At 36.5% G+C, this 19,142-nt stretch overlaps 1 protein-coding gene across 4 annotated transcripts in view; it reads right to left on the bottom strand.

Moving 5' to 3' along the window:
• Positions 1-4,584: 4,584 nt before the first annotated feature.
• TRRAP (transformation/transcription domain associated protein) overlaps positions 4,585-19,142 on the bottom strand; it is a 96,900-nt gene continuing 82,342 nt past the window's right edge. For all 4 annotated transcript variants that reach the window (XM_056335115.1, XM_056335117.1, XM_056335116.1 and 1 more), the window contains exons 66-71: positions 14,146-14,371; positions 13,406-13,623; positions 11,040-11,224; positions 9,186-9,389; positions 8,053-8,247; positions 4,585-5,836 (exon numbers count right to left, since the gene is read on the bottom strand). In XM_056335115.1, the coding sequence (XP_056191090.1) occupies positions 5,552-5,836; positions 8,053-8,247; positions 9,186-9,389; positions 11,040-11,224; positions 13,406-13,623; positions 14,146-14,371 (1,313 nt within the window). In that variant the 3' untranslated portion in view covers positions 4,585-5,551. The remainder of the gene's footprint in view (positions 5,837-8,052; positions 8,248-9,185; positions 9,390-11,039; positions 11,225-13,405; positions 13,624-14,145; positions 14,372-19,142) is intronic.

Below are 19,142 nucleotides of genomic sequence, written 5' to 3'. Positions count from 1 at the left end.
GGCTGACACAGAAACAGCATTTCCTATGCTCTTTCCTTGAAAGTCTCAGGGAATGGGAATGCTAATTTAGAGTAAATGAGAAGGCTACAGTCAAGAAATTAAATTCTGCGTTAATTTCACAGACTTCTTCCCCCCTCCTCCCTTGCAATTCAGCACCTTGAGTCTTATAAGAGACCCCATGTAGCGGTACCATTGAACTAACACACCCTGGAGTGAGCCGAGTGCCTGCACATGTGGACACCAAGGACCCTGACACATCCAAAAAAACAGCGACAACTGGCATGCGAGACATCAGTTATTTCACATGTGCTCTCCTGAACCTCTTAAATGTGAAATGCACCCACATTGAGCTGATTAAAAGCTCCTGTGAGTCTGAATTCCTCTCCCCGAGTAGGTTTCTACACCACAAAAGAACATTTCATACATCATATTTGAAACCGATCGGAGCCTTAAAAGCAACTTTATTCTACTGCCATTACAAAACAGAGCTTTCATTGTCTGCTGCTGAAATGCTTTGAGTCATCTTCTTCCAGTAATAACTAATCTCTTGCTCTTTCTCTTTGTATCTGACAATTCATGGACAGTCCAATTACAGGAGAGGAAAGAGAGGAAAGCTGCATACCAGTTTCAGAGGGTGGACTTATAACACCCAACTAATGTTAAATGATTTTGTTTAGGAGTGTAATTTACTTAAGTAAATGAATTCTGATAATCTACTTTGAAAGCAGACTGTAATAAGAAATGGTTAAACTGCAGCAGTATCGTATAATAAAAACAAAGCAAAACGTGATTACAAAAAATCAGGAGACTGAAGTAATACAGTATAATTTGAGAAACCTGACAACTATTTATGTCCATGTAAAACCCACAGCCCACGTTTTTGTCTACAGTTTTTCATGCCAAATCTGCTTCTGAGTTGCTAGTATTTCTGTCACTTGAGTGACCTACCATAAAGTCCATTTCACACCAAGACAGGTATGTGTGTAGAAGTCTACCACAACACACGAATCTCTATGCATTTCATACAGACTTAAAATATGGCTGGCACAACTTTGGTGTCAAGGACTTGTCACTAGTTATCCTCATGAACATCCAGCCAAATCTGTCCAGGACTCTGTGCGGTGGTGAGGCTGGGGGGAACCACAACAGAAGGAATTTTAAGAATGGTGTAATGCCCATGCACACTATTTCAGAGACAATTTTAAATTCAATCTCTCTTAATTCTCAAGCGTTTGATTTTACCGAGTAATAACAAGGGCTCTTTTTGTGTAATATCTAATCTGCAGGAAGAAACCTTAAAGGGAGCACTCAGAGTGAATAGACAATTAAATTGTTACTTCACTTTCAAGTATCTGCTCAGCAAGATGCATATTGAGCATATATCTGAAATAACAAGACAGAGCGAACCCTTATCTACAGTCATAAATTAAATGCAGCTAAGATACATGCCACATGTGAGCTTCCTATACTGTACTGTCAAACCACTTACCTGCTAATGGACAGGTGCTGATCATACAAGGTACATCAGAAGACTTCCTCCAGACTCTGAAGAGCACTCGTGTAAGTAAAAGCTTTCAGGATTTACCTCCTTGGAGCCAGTGGTAAACATTTGGGCTAAGAGCATCTGAGCCTTCTTTCAAAATAAGGTAAATCCATGGCATATACTCATGGGGAAAAAAAAAAAAAAAAAAAGAGAACTAAGCATTAACATTTGCACATTGACACCATCAGGGACCTTATTAAAACAACTACCTCTTCCCTATTAGCTCTGCTCCCTCATTTTTTCTTTTAGAGTATATTTGAATAAACAAGACAGATGTCACAAATCTAAACCAACAAAGTTTGTCTCTTAATTTACATTATAATTTTTCCATTATGATTTCTATCATGAACAGAAAGGCAGCTGAACTACCCGATGACTTCCTTTCAGAGAATGCTGTCATCTCTCAGAGTCAGACATATCTAAGATATGCAAATGATTAAGGAAAAGATACTGCAACTCCTCTGATGCAGCATATGCCATATTCCACAGCTACAAACGTTACAATCTTCAATAAAAGGAAGCCAGCAACTCCCTTCAAGTCCTAAGCTTCGTTGTGAATGACTGCATATACAGTATGTTGTGACACATGCAGAAGTGTTGTTTTAGAAGAAGAAAGTTCAGATTCTTCTTGCCAACATGATTTTGATAAGGAAGCAAGGCTTTGCCAAAAAATCATGTTTGTTTTCCAAACCCTTATATAGTGCTTACTACTCATGTACGTGAGCTTCCGCTTGTATATACTGGCATACAGCATGACTCAATCTACCATCCCCTCTTCAACATAACACACAAACCAAGTGTGGGAATAAAAAGGCCATGCTTTATTCATGATCCAAGGAAACAAAAGCATTATCTAAAACAAAAAGGAACTGGTGAGAGTAATAAACTCTCCCTCCTGGCCAAATCCCACAGCTAATCCTTTGATCCACATACAGAACTATGTTAAGCAGAATGGCTTGCTCCCCTCGATCTAAATGCCTGCATCGCAAATTCCACAAACTGATCAGCCGTACCTGTCATCACACAGCTGTGGTTCAGGGTAAACCAGCTGGCTACCATCCTTTTTTGAACTTTTGATGGCTGAATGCTTACCACATGTTTCTGCTGGACCTTATCTGCTACTGGCTTTTCTGGACCCAGAGAAGAAGTCATGACTTGCTTGATGAGTGTCCCTTTGCCCTTGCTAAGGTCCTCAAACCAACTAATGGGAAAGGCAGTAGTGATTCAGCTGGGAAAAACTCTTGTCCATCTCACCTAGGAAAGAATGGAAAAGGAACTTGTATAGGGAAATCCTCTAAGTGAAATAACTTCAGAGAAACATATAATGCATTACTACAGTTGCAGTTTAAGCTAGCGAACAAGTTATTTCCAATTTGCTTTCTATTCCAAAACTTCTAGGATTAGATTATTACAACACCTACACAGGATAAACTAAATTTAGCACTGTTCCATAACAACATGCTGTATTTTGCAACAAAAATGAAACATTCTTTTCCAGACTTTTCTCTGAAAATACACATTTTTCCATAAATTCAGTATTGCACATTTACTTTTCATTTACGAGAGCTAAGAATAAAAGCTTTCCTTTTCATTTACAAGTCAATACTATCTTAATTTACATTTTCAAAATTGCATTTTATTTTCCCTGCTATACTATAGCATTATATCATATCTCAAGGGAGAAAAAAACGCATTTAAGTTAGTGCCAGGTATCTTCATTTTTAATACTAGGTGTACTTGTTACTAGTCAAAGAGTAAACAGGTGCAAATTCATAAACTAACCTAGCAAAACTATACATTATCCTATATACTATGTTTAATTGGCACATGCTGTAACATTTATGCATAACTAACATACAGCAAAATATTCTGTACTAACCACCAAGGCTTCATGCCCAGTACAGTGGAATATCCCACCTCAAAGGTAATGAAGACTAAGCAAATAACCGATACCTAAAATCTGTTTGACATGACCAAGCGATGCCTTCAGCCAAATATGCAATAAAAACATATTTAACACTTGACTTCAAATGGGTTTAAATTCATCAACTTAACAATTTTGAATTCATATGACAGTCATGGCTGAAAACTGTGTATTTATATATACACTTGTATATACATACACATACAGGACCTCTGCCCATCAGCCTCACTTCTCTGCATCAGTTTCAGTCCTGCTTATGGTGTTAGCAGAAGTGTTGTACAAGATGAGCAGTAGAGGGACATGTACTGCATAATGATGACACTCAAATTCATATCAATTGACTGGTTCTGCTAATTGCTGTGAAGATGAAAGGAACAGGTCTTTGCAACTCTGCAAGAGACCTGTGGAAAGCACACGTTGCTTTGTTTTTAAATAATGACTTGACTACAGTTGCACCTACTGCAAGCCTTGATCTGCAGGTAACTAGTATGTTAGGCATTGTTCATCTGTTAATTTGCAGGCGAGATCACCCACCCAGGAAAAGTCATCAGATTCACAGACAGTACACCACTGAATGGTGGTGATTAACTTCAATTATGCCTCTCATGTTATTCTGAAACCTCTAAAGAACCTGCTGTTTTTAAATAAATTAAAAAAGAAAAAAAGACAGACCCACCCTTTGCTATATCAATCAAGATAATCTTAGTTTCTGTGAGAATAGCAGAAATTCCCAAATTAGAGTTCATCTGCAGATGTAACCTTGACCTCTGAACAGTTACTTAAAAGCTGAATTTCTTGTAGACATGAAGTAGACCATTCTGTTTAAATTAAGACTTCTAGAAAACAAATGGTTAACACATTAATTGACTGGCCAGGAAGAAAGACTGTACAGTGAGTGAAGAAATGTTTGTCATATACATACCTCCTATTTGCAGCTGTTATGTAAACAAATACAATACCATACATGAGAACATCACATCCATATCTCATTAATACAGACATCACCCTTTAAAATACAGGCTGTTTTCATTTATTAAAGATCACACCTGATTTTAGGTCTTTTATATTTAGTCCATAGTATAACAGTAAAAATATTCTAAATAAAATGAATACCACAAAGAGTTTTACAAAATATTTATTTTGAAAAAATCACTCTGTACAAATTTAACATTCTCAACACCCAAGTTTTATAAAAATGCTAACACAACAGGAAGATGAGTGAAACATTAAACTGATCTTTTCTTAAATTACAAAGAAACTGATTAATTCTAAAGAAGCTACTGTAATTCTAAACTTTAAGAAAAAAGAAAAGAGAACTTTTTAAGATTTTACTTTACCTATTACAGCCAAATACACGTATCAAAGAATGATTTTTTCCATCCTTTTTATAACCCCCCCTGCAAACACTGTCCACAACTAAACCAAATACTCTAGATTGTTTACACTTTTACTGTACATAGCTTGTGCTCCAAGAAAAGCTAGCACAATTTGATCATAATTTTCTCAGTGCCTAACAAAAAGTCACCTCTATACATCTGGTACAAAATTCTCTGTACAAACCAACTTTGCTCGTGTAAATTTGAAGAAAACGTAAAGGAAGAGTATTTATTTGTGCCTTCAATTTGGTACAATGAAGGGACAGTGATTAAGTAAAATTCCACAAAGTAAAATTCAGTAACTGGGAATACTGTATTTTTTTTAATAATTGCTATTGTATAAAAAAAAATTATATACTGCAGGTTATTAGGAATGGCAGACCCTAAATCTAACAGTGCTAGTTTTATGATCCTCATCACAAAATAAGATTTTTCTGTACATTATTTAAGTTTCTGCTCTTCATTTTAAGCTATTTGTGAAAGCTGTTGCATATTAAACAACCTTTCTTAAAACAGGAGGAAGTGTCCCCTCATGAAATTAAAACAGTAAAATTGTCATATTACTGTAAACACAATTAAAATGAAAACCGACAAAATGCAGTGTGACAGGTAAGCCATGGTCTGGAAAGCTTTTTTCACATTTTCTGAACACAATATATGACTCACACCACAAACAGCAGCAAAAAAAAAGCTATTGAAAATTTCAAGTTAGAGCCAGGGGTGCCACGCAGGATCCATACGACAGAGATTATCCAAGCTATTTGCAGCTGCTACCAGAGTGTTGACTTTGCTTTCTCCTCCTTCGAACTGAGCAAGATTATGAAGTCGAGTCATGATAGCAGTAACAGCTTTCTGAACTAGTGAAACCAGCTGCTGGCTGTCCATATTTTCGGGTTGCCCAGCTGCTGAGAGCGGAGAGGAAGTATCCTCTTGTGTTTTTTTGTGCCATGCAATTATTTCATCCCGTAGGACGGTTTTTAGGATGCCATCAACCTATATGAAGGAGAAAAATCAGACTATTATATTTAATCCAAAGAACCATCATGGACTATAGAATTGTAACTCTATTTTAGTCAATGGCATTTTGACACTTCTGGTCCCAACATCGCAATCTTGGTCTTTTCAAGATGAGTGCAGCTTCCAACTGTCTTTACTATTTCCTCTCAAGGTATTTCTTTTCATAAAAAGCTTTCATTATCAAAACACAACACAATGACTCCTACAGAAATGAAAAATCACGTGAACTATAACATATTAAGCGTGAACTATAACATATTAAGATGTTCATACACAAATATAGTCACATACATTCTATTTTTAAATGACTTTGCTAAATTTATGACTTTTCACACACACATGCATACATACACAGAAGTCTTGTCCAAAGATCAAGAGTGCTTTGCAAAGCTGAGGATATTTTTGGCACACTGATTATGCTCTCAACGAATACTGTTTTCTGCCAATCAGGGAAGAACACTGACTGCAACACAGGTATATATGTATATAATCCATACACGCATATAGATACGTATATATAGGCCAGTTCTATCCTTGAATGAAAAAGAAATGCCTGCAACAAATAGCTTCCAATTTCTTCTCATCACTGAGTTGAGTTACCGACATTAACCTGTCAACTCCAACTGCCTTGAGCTTCTAAAACAAATTTTTAGGTATCCAGTCTGAGTCAAATTCACTGTTTGCACATATAGACATTAGGGCAACATACACAAAACACATATTGAATATATTTTATGGAAATTTGTGAAAGAATATAAAAGTATAAAGAGTTAAAAGCATCCCTCTCAAGTCTAAAGACACATAATCTAAAGCAGTATGCACCACATGCCTGAACTGAGCTGGGCACCCGCAGGTCCAAAAAAAATAAATGGGCACCTGCGCTCCGATCTTCAAGAAATCATAGAATCACAGAATATGTCAAGCTGGAAGGGACCCATAAGGCTCAGGGTCCAACTCCTTGCTCCTCAAAGGACTACCTAAAACTAAACCATATGACAAAGAGCATCATCCAGGTGCTCCTTGAACTCTTGACAGGCTTGCTGCCATGACCACTTCCCTGGAGAGCCTGTTCTGACTGACTGCCCACCCTCTTCGAGAAGGGCCTTTTTCTCATGTCCAGTCTGAACTTCCCCGACAGAGCTTCATTCCATTTCCTCATGTTCTGCTGCTGGCCACCAGAGAGAGAGGAGATCAGCACCTCCCCACTCTGCTGCCACCCCTGAGGACATTGTGGACTGCAATGAGGTCACCGCTCAGCCTTCTCCAAGCTGAACAAACCAAGAGACCTGAGCCACTCCTTTTAAGTCTTGCCCTCAAGACCTTTCACCATCTTGGTCACCCTCCTCTGGACACACTCTAATAGTCTGATGTCCTTCTTATATGGAGGTGCCCAAAACCGTACCCAGTACTCAAGGTGGGGCCATACCAAAATGATGTGGCAAGTCTAACTGGGCATACTACAACATTAATTCAGATGTAGAAACTACAGGCTATGTCAGCAAATGCGTCTGCATGTATAGACACAGCTTTGTAAGGTAAATGATAAATTATTAAATATTCTTAAACACAGCTTTCTGTATTATAGATTAAAAAAATCACGGAGTATTTTCCATCTTTTAAGTAAGTAGCTCAAGCATAGCTACAGTACGCTCTTTGCAATGTCTTTCTGGTACAAATTGCTTGCCTAAGTGCAAGGTACCTCATTTTTGGAAAGCATTAGAATTTAAAAGGAAGTCAGACACTTTCTTTAGAAAACTACACACTGTGAAGAGCTAGAATACATCAAAGTAACAGTTTATCTTCAGCATTCTATTCTGCTAACAAAGGGTCAAGACACATTTCTATTCACAAACTACTATGAAGATTCTAAATTTGTCATTTTACTATTTACCACTGCCAGAATTTGTACAGATTTATGAGGCTACAGAACTGAAACAATCAGCCTCAATTAACATGTTTGGATAAAAAAAAATTAAATTAAGGGTCAAATTAAACCTGTCTTCCTCCTATTCTTTCAAATAAGGCAAACTGCAAACATCTCAGCTGGCCTTTGTGATGACCTTAGGGTAAGATTTTAAAAAAAAGTAAAACACTGACTGTTCAGTTTCTTCCTCAACCAGGGAAGTGCTATTTAGTTTATAAATTGCTACACATAACATGCCTGCAAACAAACTTTCAAAAGGTATACAAACCTTAAAGTTTGGCTGTGCAAAGCAGCGAGCTACTGCAATCATAGATGCAGTCAACGGACCAGACACCCCAATGGTGGTAAGAAATTCAGAAATATTTGGTGTAAGCCGGAATGGAACTGGACGGTTGGCATCCAAATCTCCAGTAGCATCATTAATGTCAAAGCGGAAGTAAGCTACATTTAGCTTGCCAGTGTCCTGGAAAAGTAATTAAAGGAACGGATTTTCATTAATGAAACCAAAAGAAGCTGAATCTTTGTTTCCTGTTAATACTCAGACTACAAATGGTACTGCGGTAGCTTTTCACTCTTTCTGTCAGTTTTTGAGCAAAAAAGTTAAAATTAAAGGCATTTACACATTATTGTAATATCAACCTTCAGGAACAGATTCTTCTGCAGTATCGTCTGTAAGGAGTCATGCAGATAGACAGATTTCTATTCTCTATGCATCCCAGCTCTGGGCAAGCATTCTCTATGCATTGTTCACTCTGGGTAAGCATCTGAACGCGTATCTAGAGGGATTAAAGAACCTTAATTGCTATGCAGAGTATAGGCCTCAATGCATTAAAATGACATTACAACTTTAATTTATATCACCTTTGCCCTACTAAGGTGGCAAACCTTATTTTAAATGTTGGGTTTAAATGGTACAGGAAAAAAATCACTATATATATATATATATATAATAGGAGCTGTAGCTTGACATGATGTCAATGCTGAAAAGGGAAGAGTATTTGAAAAAGAGTATTCCCCTTTAAGAAAAGGGGAATTTTTTGAGGTTTTTTGAAACCTGTTTGACACAGAAATATATTCAAAGCAATATATTTGAAGGAGGACTAAAAAGACTTATCAGTCATGAACAATTCCAGTGCATCCAGAACATGAACGGTTCCACTTATCTTAACAAAGATTTTACAGACAAAGTTCTAAATCCTCACCACAGAAGGTAGAGTTGATGTCCACGGGGACTGCGGTTTAAATTACTACCTACCTGATGTGCAATCACATCTAAATGAAAAGCCTACTGAAATGCAATTATATATATCAAATTACTGTTTTGACTCATTTCAAAAGTACTGTCCAGATTTTCATTTGACCAAAGATGACAGCATGCATCTAGAACAAACTAAAGCATACCTGGGCAATCTGCAGCATTTCGGGGTTGAGTCTATTTAGATGAAAGATGAATTCTGCAAAGCCAATTAGAGCTAACTGAATAGTGAACATCTTTCGAAAAGTCCAGTAATCTGTAGCATTGGGGAATGTATGTAAAGCCCACTCCTTAAGCATACTGCGCGGCACCATGTTACTCTGCACTTCTTTAAGTATATCTCTGAGAACCTATATATGAAAAGTATTAGTTGAAAGAGATCATTTTTAATACACTTCTTAGCAACTGACAAATATGCCAAAAGCAACTACCAAACTTTTCTCAACTGCTGTATCCCATTTTAAGGAAAACATCCTGAACTTGGACACTTTCAATCCAACATTACTTCCTGACAACTTTGTCAAAACACACGATACCTTCTTAGCCCATCCTCTGCACAGCTAGAAAATATTCTTTAGCTGAAAAGACTACATTTTAAGTAAAACCACTAAAAGTAGGAAAACTGTAAACAGGCATGTCAGAAAACCTGAGACTCAAGTATCTTCTATTCAAGACTTTCAAGAAAAACAGAAGCGAGCTAAAGAGACATTCAACTCACAATGTTGTACTCTCATGGGAAACTAACGAAACATACTTCACTATTTTCTCACTTCAGTGCAAGCTGGATATGCATTTTGCAGCAATAAAACAAAATCCTACATTTTAAGCATAATGGCAAGATCTGAAATTATACATGGGGCCTACAAAGCATGCAACCTAAAAGACGGCTGCCTGCATGGTTTCGTCATATATAAGGTAAAGGATTTTTATATACTCAAGATAAGGAAAGACAGTAGGTAAATTGTAACACATATTATTACAGCAAATTTACCTCAAAAGTACAAAAAGATAAAAGCTGAGAGCTGTATTCAACTGTTTCTGTAACTGTACACACTGCAACAGTTTTTTCCCTAGATGTAAACATTTGCAGTCTACCAAAATATTTAAGTACAGTAGCATATACTAGCCTAATTAATTAGAAAAGGTTAGGATCTGTTCTATTACACCAGAACACACGATAACTATACTGACTTCAGTTAAACACTTGTTAAACAGTTTCATAACCTAAAGGAAAAATACTCAAAATTGAAACAAATGTTATGTAACGCTTAGTGTTATTTTGTAACAAAGAAAGACTGAAAAGATAATTTCTTTAAATTATGTCCGTGATACATGTATACTATGTATTTTCTAATAGCTATTTCTGAAATGAGACTGGCATTTTATGTAAGAATTTGCATTAACCTTAAGATAAAAAAAAATAAAATAAGGTTATTTATCACAATTGGAAGTTTGGTGGAGGCTACAGAGAGAGGGGTCTTTGTTCTTTCTGAGTACTATCATTTATTAGGGTGAGATAACTCAACTGTTTTTATTTGACTCAGATGAAATGAACCCACTGGCAATTTTAGGAGATACATTAGAAGAAGATGGGGAAGCCTAAATCACATACCATGCTGTAACTGCTTATGTAAATCAGGAATGCTGTTTCCCATGTTATCAATTATTTTCAAAGCACTATACAAAAGGGTCAAAAACCAACCAATGCCTTGTCTGTTACAGTTTTCAGTTACAAAACAACCTAGAATAAAATGAATACAGCTTTTTTGAAGTTTTCCAAGATAATCTAAAATACCAAAGAGATATAAGAGTTCCCAAGAAAACACTAAGCAAAAACAAAATAAACCCCCAAAAAATCAAAACACCACCTCTGCAAAAAATATCTGTCTCGCACCTAATTAGAGATGAAGAGTCCAGGGGGAGAGGGGAGCTGGACACGCTATAGTACAGTCCTCAAGAAAAGCCCTTGATTAAATAAAATTCATTATATATTCTAATACCTGATGGCTAGCTTGAGTCCCCCGTGCTTGGACAGTTGCCAGTCTGTCATAGTAACGAGAAATAGGGTTGTCATGCTCAATGCCTTTCTTGGCACAGCGTTGCTTATAAATCTCCACCAGGGAAAGAGAAGAGGGGTTGTCTTCTACCAAACGCATCTGTGGAGAAACTGCTACAACACGGGGGACTAGGAGTAATGTGAGAAGGGTAAGAGAAGATGAGGGCAGGGGGGGTGGGGGAAGAGCAAAATAAAACAGTTAATCCATAACCCAAATATTAAGAGAAGAATTAGCATGCAAGTATCAGCCCTTAAAATACAACTGTGATAATCAGCTGAAGTATATGAAGAGAAAAATTGTATTACTACATTCATAACTAATTCACAAGCTCAGTTAAAAAGAAATTTAATAGCAGATTTTTTTCATCTTAACAGAAACAGCAACTACAGTAGCAAAAAAATAAATTCAGCACTCGCTATTCTCAGATGCAAATGGGTTTGTAATATCTGATTACATGACACTGGCATCATGTCAATAAAAATGACTTTGAAGAACAATACTTAGCTCAATAGGGTATCTAAAGTGATTCAGAAAAACTGAAGGAAAAATATCTGAACACAGTTGAGGAACAGACGTTTAAATGACGCTATTTGAAAACAACATAGTGAAGACACAGAAAATAATTCAATAATCAGAAAAGCCACAGAGCTTTTCCTTGATGAACAGTAAAGTTGCAAAACCCATATTTTCACTTCCGTGATGCTCAACAGATGTATCATCCAACTAAATCCTACGTGCATCCCCACCTACATTGAGACAGACAAGGCTTCTTCCATAGCCAGGTTGTCCAGCAACAGTTTGTACTGTTTGACAGCAATCTCCAGTTACCACCAAAACTGTTCTCTCATCATTTCCCTCAGAAGCTGTAATAATTAACCTCAGAAATACAGGGAAAAGTTGTTTAAATGCACTTAAATTGTTTGATGTAATTTCTTCAATCTTAAAGAAGAAAATGCATTCTGCAGAAGGGGTGTTAATGAGCAATTTCTTCTGGTCTGCTTCCATTAACCTCTGCCAGCAGAGAAATTAATGTTCTTTAGGTTTCTTTCAAATAGTATCTAACCAAGATACAGAATTATTTCCGCAAACACTATAGTTTAAAAACAGCTCTCTGAAGGAAAACGTATTACTTTAATAATCATGTTATATAGATGTATTTCTGCATCAGTGGCCTTGTTTATCATTATCTTTCAAGGCTTTATCCACTGCATTTCTGTTCTTTTGACCTTACTGTGATGCAAAATTGTCTTCGCATATGTAGAGATACTATATTTATCTTTTGTTATAACAAATCCTTTGGGTCGTACATTTTGGTCTTTCAAAGTTAGAACTCAAATATGCGTCTCTAGCTCTCTAAGTGCAACTTGCATCATCTGGCCACCTAAGCTCAGAAAGCAACTTCATATCAATAGATACTATTAGCCCAAAAGGGGGGACTGATAAAACCATAATTCTTTAAAATCAGATCTCAGCACTTTTAGAAAGGACAACAGCAAAGCAGCAGCTTTGCCTTAGCGTCTTTGATTGGTTTCCCTTATCCATAATATATTTCCTGCTCACCAACCAAGGATTATTAGGACCGACTAATGCAATGTACAGAACTCGTTTATATGAAGTGATTCATTGACCTTCTAAAATGAAACGTATTTATACATTCATATGAAGCAGCTACACAGCTGTAAGCTGGAATTTGCCAACAGCCTTAGTATCTGGAGAACACAAGAGTTCAACTATTATGAAGCACACTAACCAATCAGCATATATTATTTCTGAAAGTGAACACTTAATTTACTTGAAAAATTACAGAGATATGTTCTCACATCAGAGAATCCAAAAACTATGTATCAAATTCAAACTTCTAAAAAAAAAATAAAAAAAATCTTCTGCATTCTGTGGAAGAGGTAAAAGAAATTCAGTATCTGTATATTGCAATTTGGGGAGAAAAAGTTTTGTTCTGTCCCTCTCCAATTGTTTCTCAATGCCTGTTCTGAAGTACATGTATCCATTACCATAGCAACAGATCCAATAGCCATGCCTCTGCCTTATGCATGTTATTCACAACTGAACTTTATACCACAAATTATGTGTATAAGCTCTTTTAAAAACACCCTAGATCACATGCAATCAACTTTACTTCTTCAGAGGGTTGCTACAATGTCAGAAAAGACTAATCACCTAGGCAGATGTGAATTTGCCTTCTGAATATTCAAAAACCTCAGTATCAACGATTAGTAGCTATCAAAAACTTTAGCATTTACAATCTTTGAGTGTAACATATTTAAAAATAACATAAAATCTCTTTCCAGTACCTGTGAAAAACAAATGTCTTTTTGTGGTTTCCTTCCGTTTCTCTAAGCAGGGGTTCAAAAGGCGAAGAAGTTGTAACACCCGCTCTTCTCTACGAGACTCTGTCAAGCAAGCATCATTCATTACGAGGTATGGGTAAATCTTTCCATTATGGCCTCGAATATAGAGTCTTCTAGCTGCAGTATTGTGTTTCTGAACTATCTCCACTCTGGGCATAAACCTATCAGGAAGGAAAGGATAGTAAAGCATCCAGGCTAATCTCCTCTGATATTAAACAAACAAAACCACCAAAGAAATAAGGCAGTGCAAGTGTGTTACAAGGTACAATTCTATTATCCCTTTAGCCTGTGGTCTCTATTTTGTAGTAAGAAAGCTCTTCTGTTTTTTATTTAAGAAAACACAATTCTTGAGCAATATTAATCATCAGATCAGACCTTTATCACCATTTTGAAGAATAGTGCCTCTGCTGACTACAACAGAAGAATTAATATCAACTTGTATCAACCTAACAGAAAATCAAATATACTCTTCATGTAACAGTACAGTTCCTTAGTGAGACAATGTAAAATTACAGGAGGATAGATTAAAAAAAAGGCATTTATGAAAGTATGACTCTAGATACGTAATTTAAATAAGTTAAATGTATATAACATCTACTTTTGCAGAGTGGACAAATGGAGGAAGTTTTTATTCTCTTCTCTGTTTTCAGAATTACAGCTACCAAGGCTATTTTTTAGATTACCTTGCTATCTTGATGTAGTAATGTGTTGGCTTTGGCATAAGGAATTCTCCAGGTATCTCTACTTCTGCAGTTTGAGCTGAAAAATTACTTAGAAATCGGCACTTTTCCTCTATGAGGAAGAACTTTGGAAGCTGTTTAGTTTTTGCCTCCAGAATTTTGATCCATTTCTTCAGTTTAGAGATAAGATTGTGAAGTTTCATTGACCCTGGCACACTGAAGTCAAAGTCTAAAAGAAAAAAAATACATATACATCCTCAGAGTTTAAAATTCTACATAGTGTATTTAACTACCAAGTGTCTGAAGTTTGCATTTTGAAAGAGGTTCTTTCAGGCACATGCCCTGAAGAGAAATACTTTAAGGAGTCCCACATATAGCACACACACCTTTTATGTAGAATAGCATCACACTGATCTCAAATACTGTAGTAAAATGGAAAGCTACTACAGTCAGCAATTCACACAAAAAAGGGGAGGCATACTACCAAGCAAGTCCAGCAGAGAAACATGGCTACCTGTGAATCCACAAAGAAAAACTAGCAGGTTCAAGACAAACACAGAATAGCATAGGAATCATCAAGGAAGAGTGTCCTCGTTTTGGCTGGGATGGAGTTAACTTCCTTCTTAGTATCTAGCACTATCAGCATAATCAGAGCATAATCAGTATAGGATCATACAACAGCAATAACACTACAACCAACAAATTATAAAATTCAATAGTGTAGAAGAGCTGCTGAATATTTCATCTCTGTATAAAATCCTGTAGTAGAGTCCTAAAATTATATATAACTTAAATCTGTCAGAATCTTCTACCTCTTTTCTGTACACAGCTCTAAAATACTGTTATTTAGTAAACAACGACGCTCTTAAGATTTTCCTGTTTTATAGTCTGTGGATAACTGGCTAGCTGAAAAGGGTCACATAGACATAGTCCACCTGGCTGGACAAAAATGCACATCGCTCTCAGCTTATCTGAAGTAAAGCAAAAATATAACAGGAAGATTGTGGTGGAAAAAGAATGTTGCAAGTGGGAACAGATAACTACAGAAGAGAAACTAGGGGCAGGCTTGATATTTAGGCAACTAACCAATAATGTGCTTAACTTTTGTAATATGTATGAGCTAATTATAACAAGGCATAAAAGGTGACTGTGAGGTACAATAAACGAAGTCTGCTGATCACTCATATTGAGTGACTGCGTCTTCCCTCCGTCATGACAATAGTCATGCAAAAATTAGAAAAATATCCTGTGAAAACTTTCAATACTACTACTGTATTCAGCAGTATATATACTACTGCAACCAGGGAGATTGCATAGTAAGAAAGCAGTAATAAACTGAAATTATTAGATTAGATCAGATCATTTAGTGAGAGGAGAAGTCTAGCACTGTCATTCTCTACCTGTTTCACTAAGTGAATTATTTATTTAAAATCAGCGGAGGCTTTTTGCTTTTAAAAGGGATGAAAGAGCCTGAACTGAGGATAGAACATAGAATCTGTGAGCGAGTGCAGGACAGGTAGTAAAATTGCTATTACTATTTTTCTCCTATGCAGAGATGCAAGAAAATTCTCCTTATTCTTTCCTGGCTTAGCTAACAATTTCGTGCCACCACAGGAAGAAAAGATCTGACAGCCTAAGCAAAAATTACAATATTATGCAAACAGCCTGCTCTTTCCTTTACAACCGAACAGTGTTGCAGCATGCAACTACCTCCTGTAGCCCACACGCAAGCAATGGAAGAACTTTCCCAAGGTCAATACATGGTCTTCAACACACTATGCAAATAATTCTGTAACAGAAATCACTGTAATAACAACCATTTTCTGGGACAACATCAATGCCATCTTCTCAACACTGCTTTCACTACAGTTTCAGAACACCACAAACAAACAAATAAATCTGTTTGAATTTCCCAGAAGAGGGAAACGCATAAGCCACATGCATAAAATTATGGTTCAGCACTTCAGTACCACAACAATGAGAGATTAAACACACTTGGATTAGAAGATAACCTGCTTTCTCTGTAAACCTTGTTATGGCATCCCAAGTCATACAAGTTAACAGACTTGAATTTTTAAAAAGCGTTGGGGGAAAAAATACCACCCACCCCTGCAACAAACGCAAGAGAGTCATGACTGCTGCTCAAAGAAGAAATTAATTTGACCACATAAATATGCTACAAGCATCTATCCGCACGTATGCCAACAGTGAATTAAGTACATGAGTACAGTAATTACTGCATATACAAGTTTTTTTCAACCACAATTAAAACCACTCAAAACTCTGATTATTCACAAGACCTACTCCTACAAACAAGCTTAGAACATTTGTTCTTTCAACCAGGACAGTTCATATCGTTCTATACATACACTCTTTTTCTCCAAGTTCTTTTCTTTACATGTACAGGATACTATTACCAAATAAAATCATGCAGCCTAGGATTCCTTTCATTTTGCTATTCTGTTACTTAAACAAAATATTAGAGAATATATAACCCAACGTATTTCACTGCGTATCGACAGCTAAAAGCTTTCAGTAAAAATCTTAAGCCTACTAGACCAAAACAGCTAAAAAACAGCACATACCAAATCCTTTTCATTTCTATAAGAAAAAAGTCTATAATGAAAAATAGTTTCATATTTACAGATGTTAGAAATCAGTGTAACTGTAACATTCCCTTTTCTTTTTGTACCTGGTATGGGCAGTGCATCTATTGCAGTACCACTGTAAAACACTCTTATTATAATCCCAAGCCTACCCTCTAGCGAGCAGTGGGAGTAAATCATTTCACGAAAGTGAGAAAATTTTTGAATAATTTATCTCCTGAATCTCTGAAGCGAAGGAAAGTATCCCCAAATTGCAACTAGGTTTTGTGCTATGTGACTCACCAAAGTAGTAAAAATATGCGTGTATATACGTGTGTATATATATATATATATAAAATATATATTCCTTATTAAAAAAAACACATTCACTTAACCACAAGGATAGCTCTAGTTTGTTGAAATGCCTATTTCAGGATTTTTGTTGTTTTGTTTCCCAATGCTAGACAGGAAAAACAGAGAGTTCAATTAGTCTTTTTGCTCATGTGACAGAGAGCCCATCTGAGAAGAAAAATTACTTCAGCTGGATGAAAGGGAAATACAAGACTAGGCATTATTTGTGCACAAAGTCCCCTTGCTTTGCAGACATCTATATAAATAGTATTTTTGTTTCAAACAAATGCATTTTGTCAGTACTTACTACTGGAGAACATATTTCTCAAGCTAACACATGCTGGTCTAAAACACCTTACTATTTACACCATCGTTTCCTAAACAGAATAGGAAGTTTACCTCCTCATCTTTAATTGAGGTATTCACAGAAGAGCATGACACAGACTGCAACTGAAGCAGCTTGCTCTTTGTTCTCAATGCTGCCAAATGCTGCACTCTCAATAAAAGAACAGGGGGCACAATATTCCTGTCAGTGAGACAGATCTAAAAAAACTCCTTGTGCTTCTTAACACAATACATAAAGCTTAATTCTTTTTGAATAAGGGCTGTAGCATCACTTCTCATGAAGCAACGCAAAAGAAGAATACACTTGAGTAAGCAAAATTAGAGTAGCAAGCCCCTGTGCCCCAATCCTTGACCTACAGAACACGAACATAGCATTACAAAGAAAATGCCTCCAAACCAAGACTTAGCAGCTAACACCCCCTCTACCTCACCTCATCCCCCCTACCTCACCTTCTACTACACTGGCAGAAAATAGTTCTAATCAGTTAAAAGTACCAGGCAATTAACACTTTCAGAGCAAGCAATAGTTCATTTGCAAGATTTTAAAAATTATTCTGACTATAGATAGACCCTGATCACACTTGAAGATCATGACCCAAGGATCTTCAACTAAAAAAAGACAAGACGCCAATCATATAAGAGGCCACTTAGGACTGAAATGTAAGCTTAGCTTCACAGACCAACCCAAATTATTTATGCATATGATACCGAAGAAGTTCCAAGCATTCTCAAAGAAAGAAAAGCTGTCTTGCTTTTGAAGTTATTACTCCGACATTTACACACTCTGTAAAAAGAAACTTTGAGAAAGCAACCTCACAAGGACTTTTGGAAAGCACCAACAAACCTGAAAAATCCCAGTGACAGGTAAGCAGCAATATGATGCAGGACTTCTGGTGTATCGCTCAGCTCCAAAATACCAAGACATAAAGACCAGACCAAGTTTAAATACGATGCTAACTCAAATCTCTTGATCTGGATTTTCTGGATAATATCCTGTTATCTAAAAATTAGAAGGGAATTAAAGATAGAGCTACCAAAGTGATGCTATGCTCAGTCTCGAGAAAAAGAAACCAAATATTCCTTTAAAAAAGCTGAAAATTATTAACAGATCTTCTCCCCCTGCCCTCTCCCCACATTTCAGAGACACACTAGGTCTTCAAGAAGCTTTGTTCTGATTACAGAGTTTCCATTCACAGTAAAGAATTCACTGTGCTGGGTGCCAAAACTCCCAAGAAAGTTATCTTGCCCTTTAAGGGTATATTTGGGATTTTTCCATTAGTATTCAGCTTGAGTGGAGAGATGGTTGCAGAAAGAAGCAATCCAAACTCTAAACTATCATCTGCCCACAAAAGAACAATTGAGGCAGTTTTTCTCCTCCTTTCACTGCTGAGAGAGCTCTCAAAGGGAGCATTTCTCAGCATTTGCCTGTTCTTTGATGTCAAAGGTTTAGCAGAAAAGGAGAGAAGGAACAAAGAACAGATGGTCAAAGAACTATGCATTTGAAGTTCCAGGGGAAAAAAAATTCAAAGTAAAATTTGGTTTTAAAATATTTAACATTAGGATGGAAAAAGATGACCTATCAAAGCTCCAATGGTCCAGACTGCTGCACACAAAGTATTTAGAATATAAAAAATGGTGCAAGAGTCCCCAGTGGTTCCAAACAGGAATCAAGATGCAACTCAGATGTTGATGGAAATTATTATGCAACCAAACATAGTT

This window comes from Falco biarmicus, chromosome 4 (assembly GCF_023638135.1).
Source record: "Falco biarmicus isolate bFalBia1 chromosome 4, bFalBia1.pri, whole genome shotgun sequence".
NCBI classification, from domain to species: domain Eukaryota; kingdom Metazoa; phylum Chordata; class Aves; order Falconiformes; family Falconidae; genus Falco; species Falco biarmicus.
The sequence above is the reverse complement of the archived record's forward strand: the minus strand, read 5'-3'. Positions and strand labels throughout refer to the sequence as shown.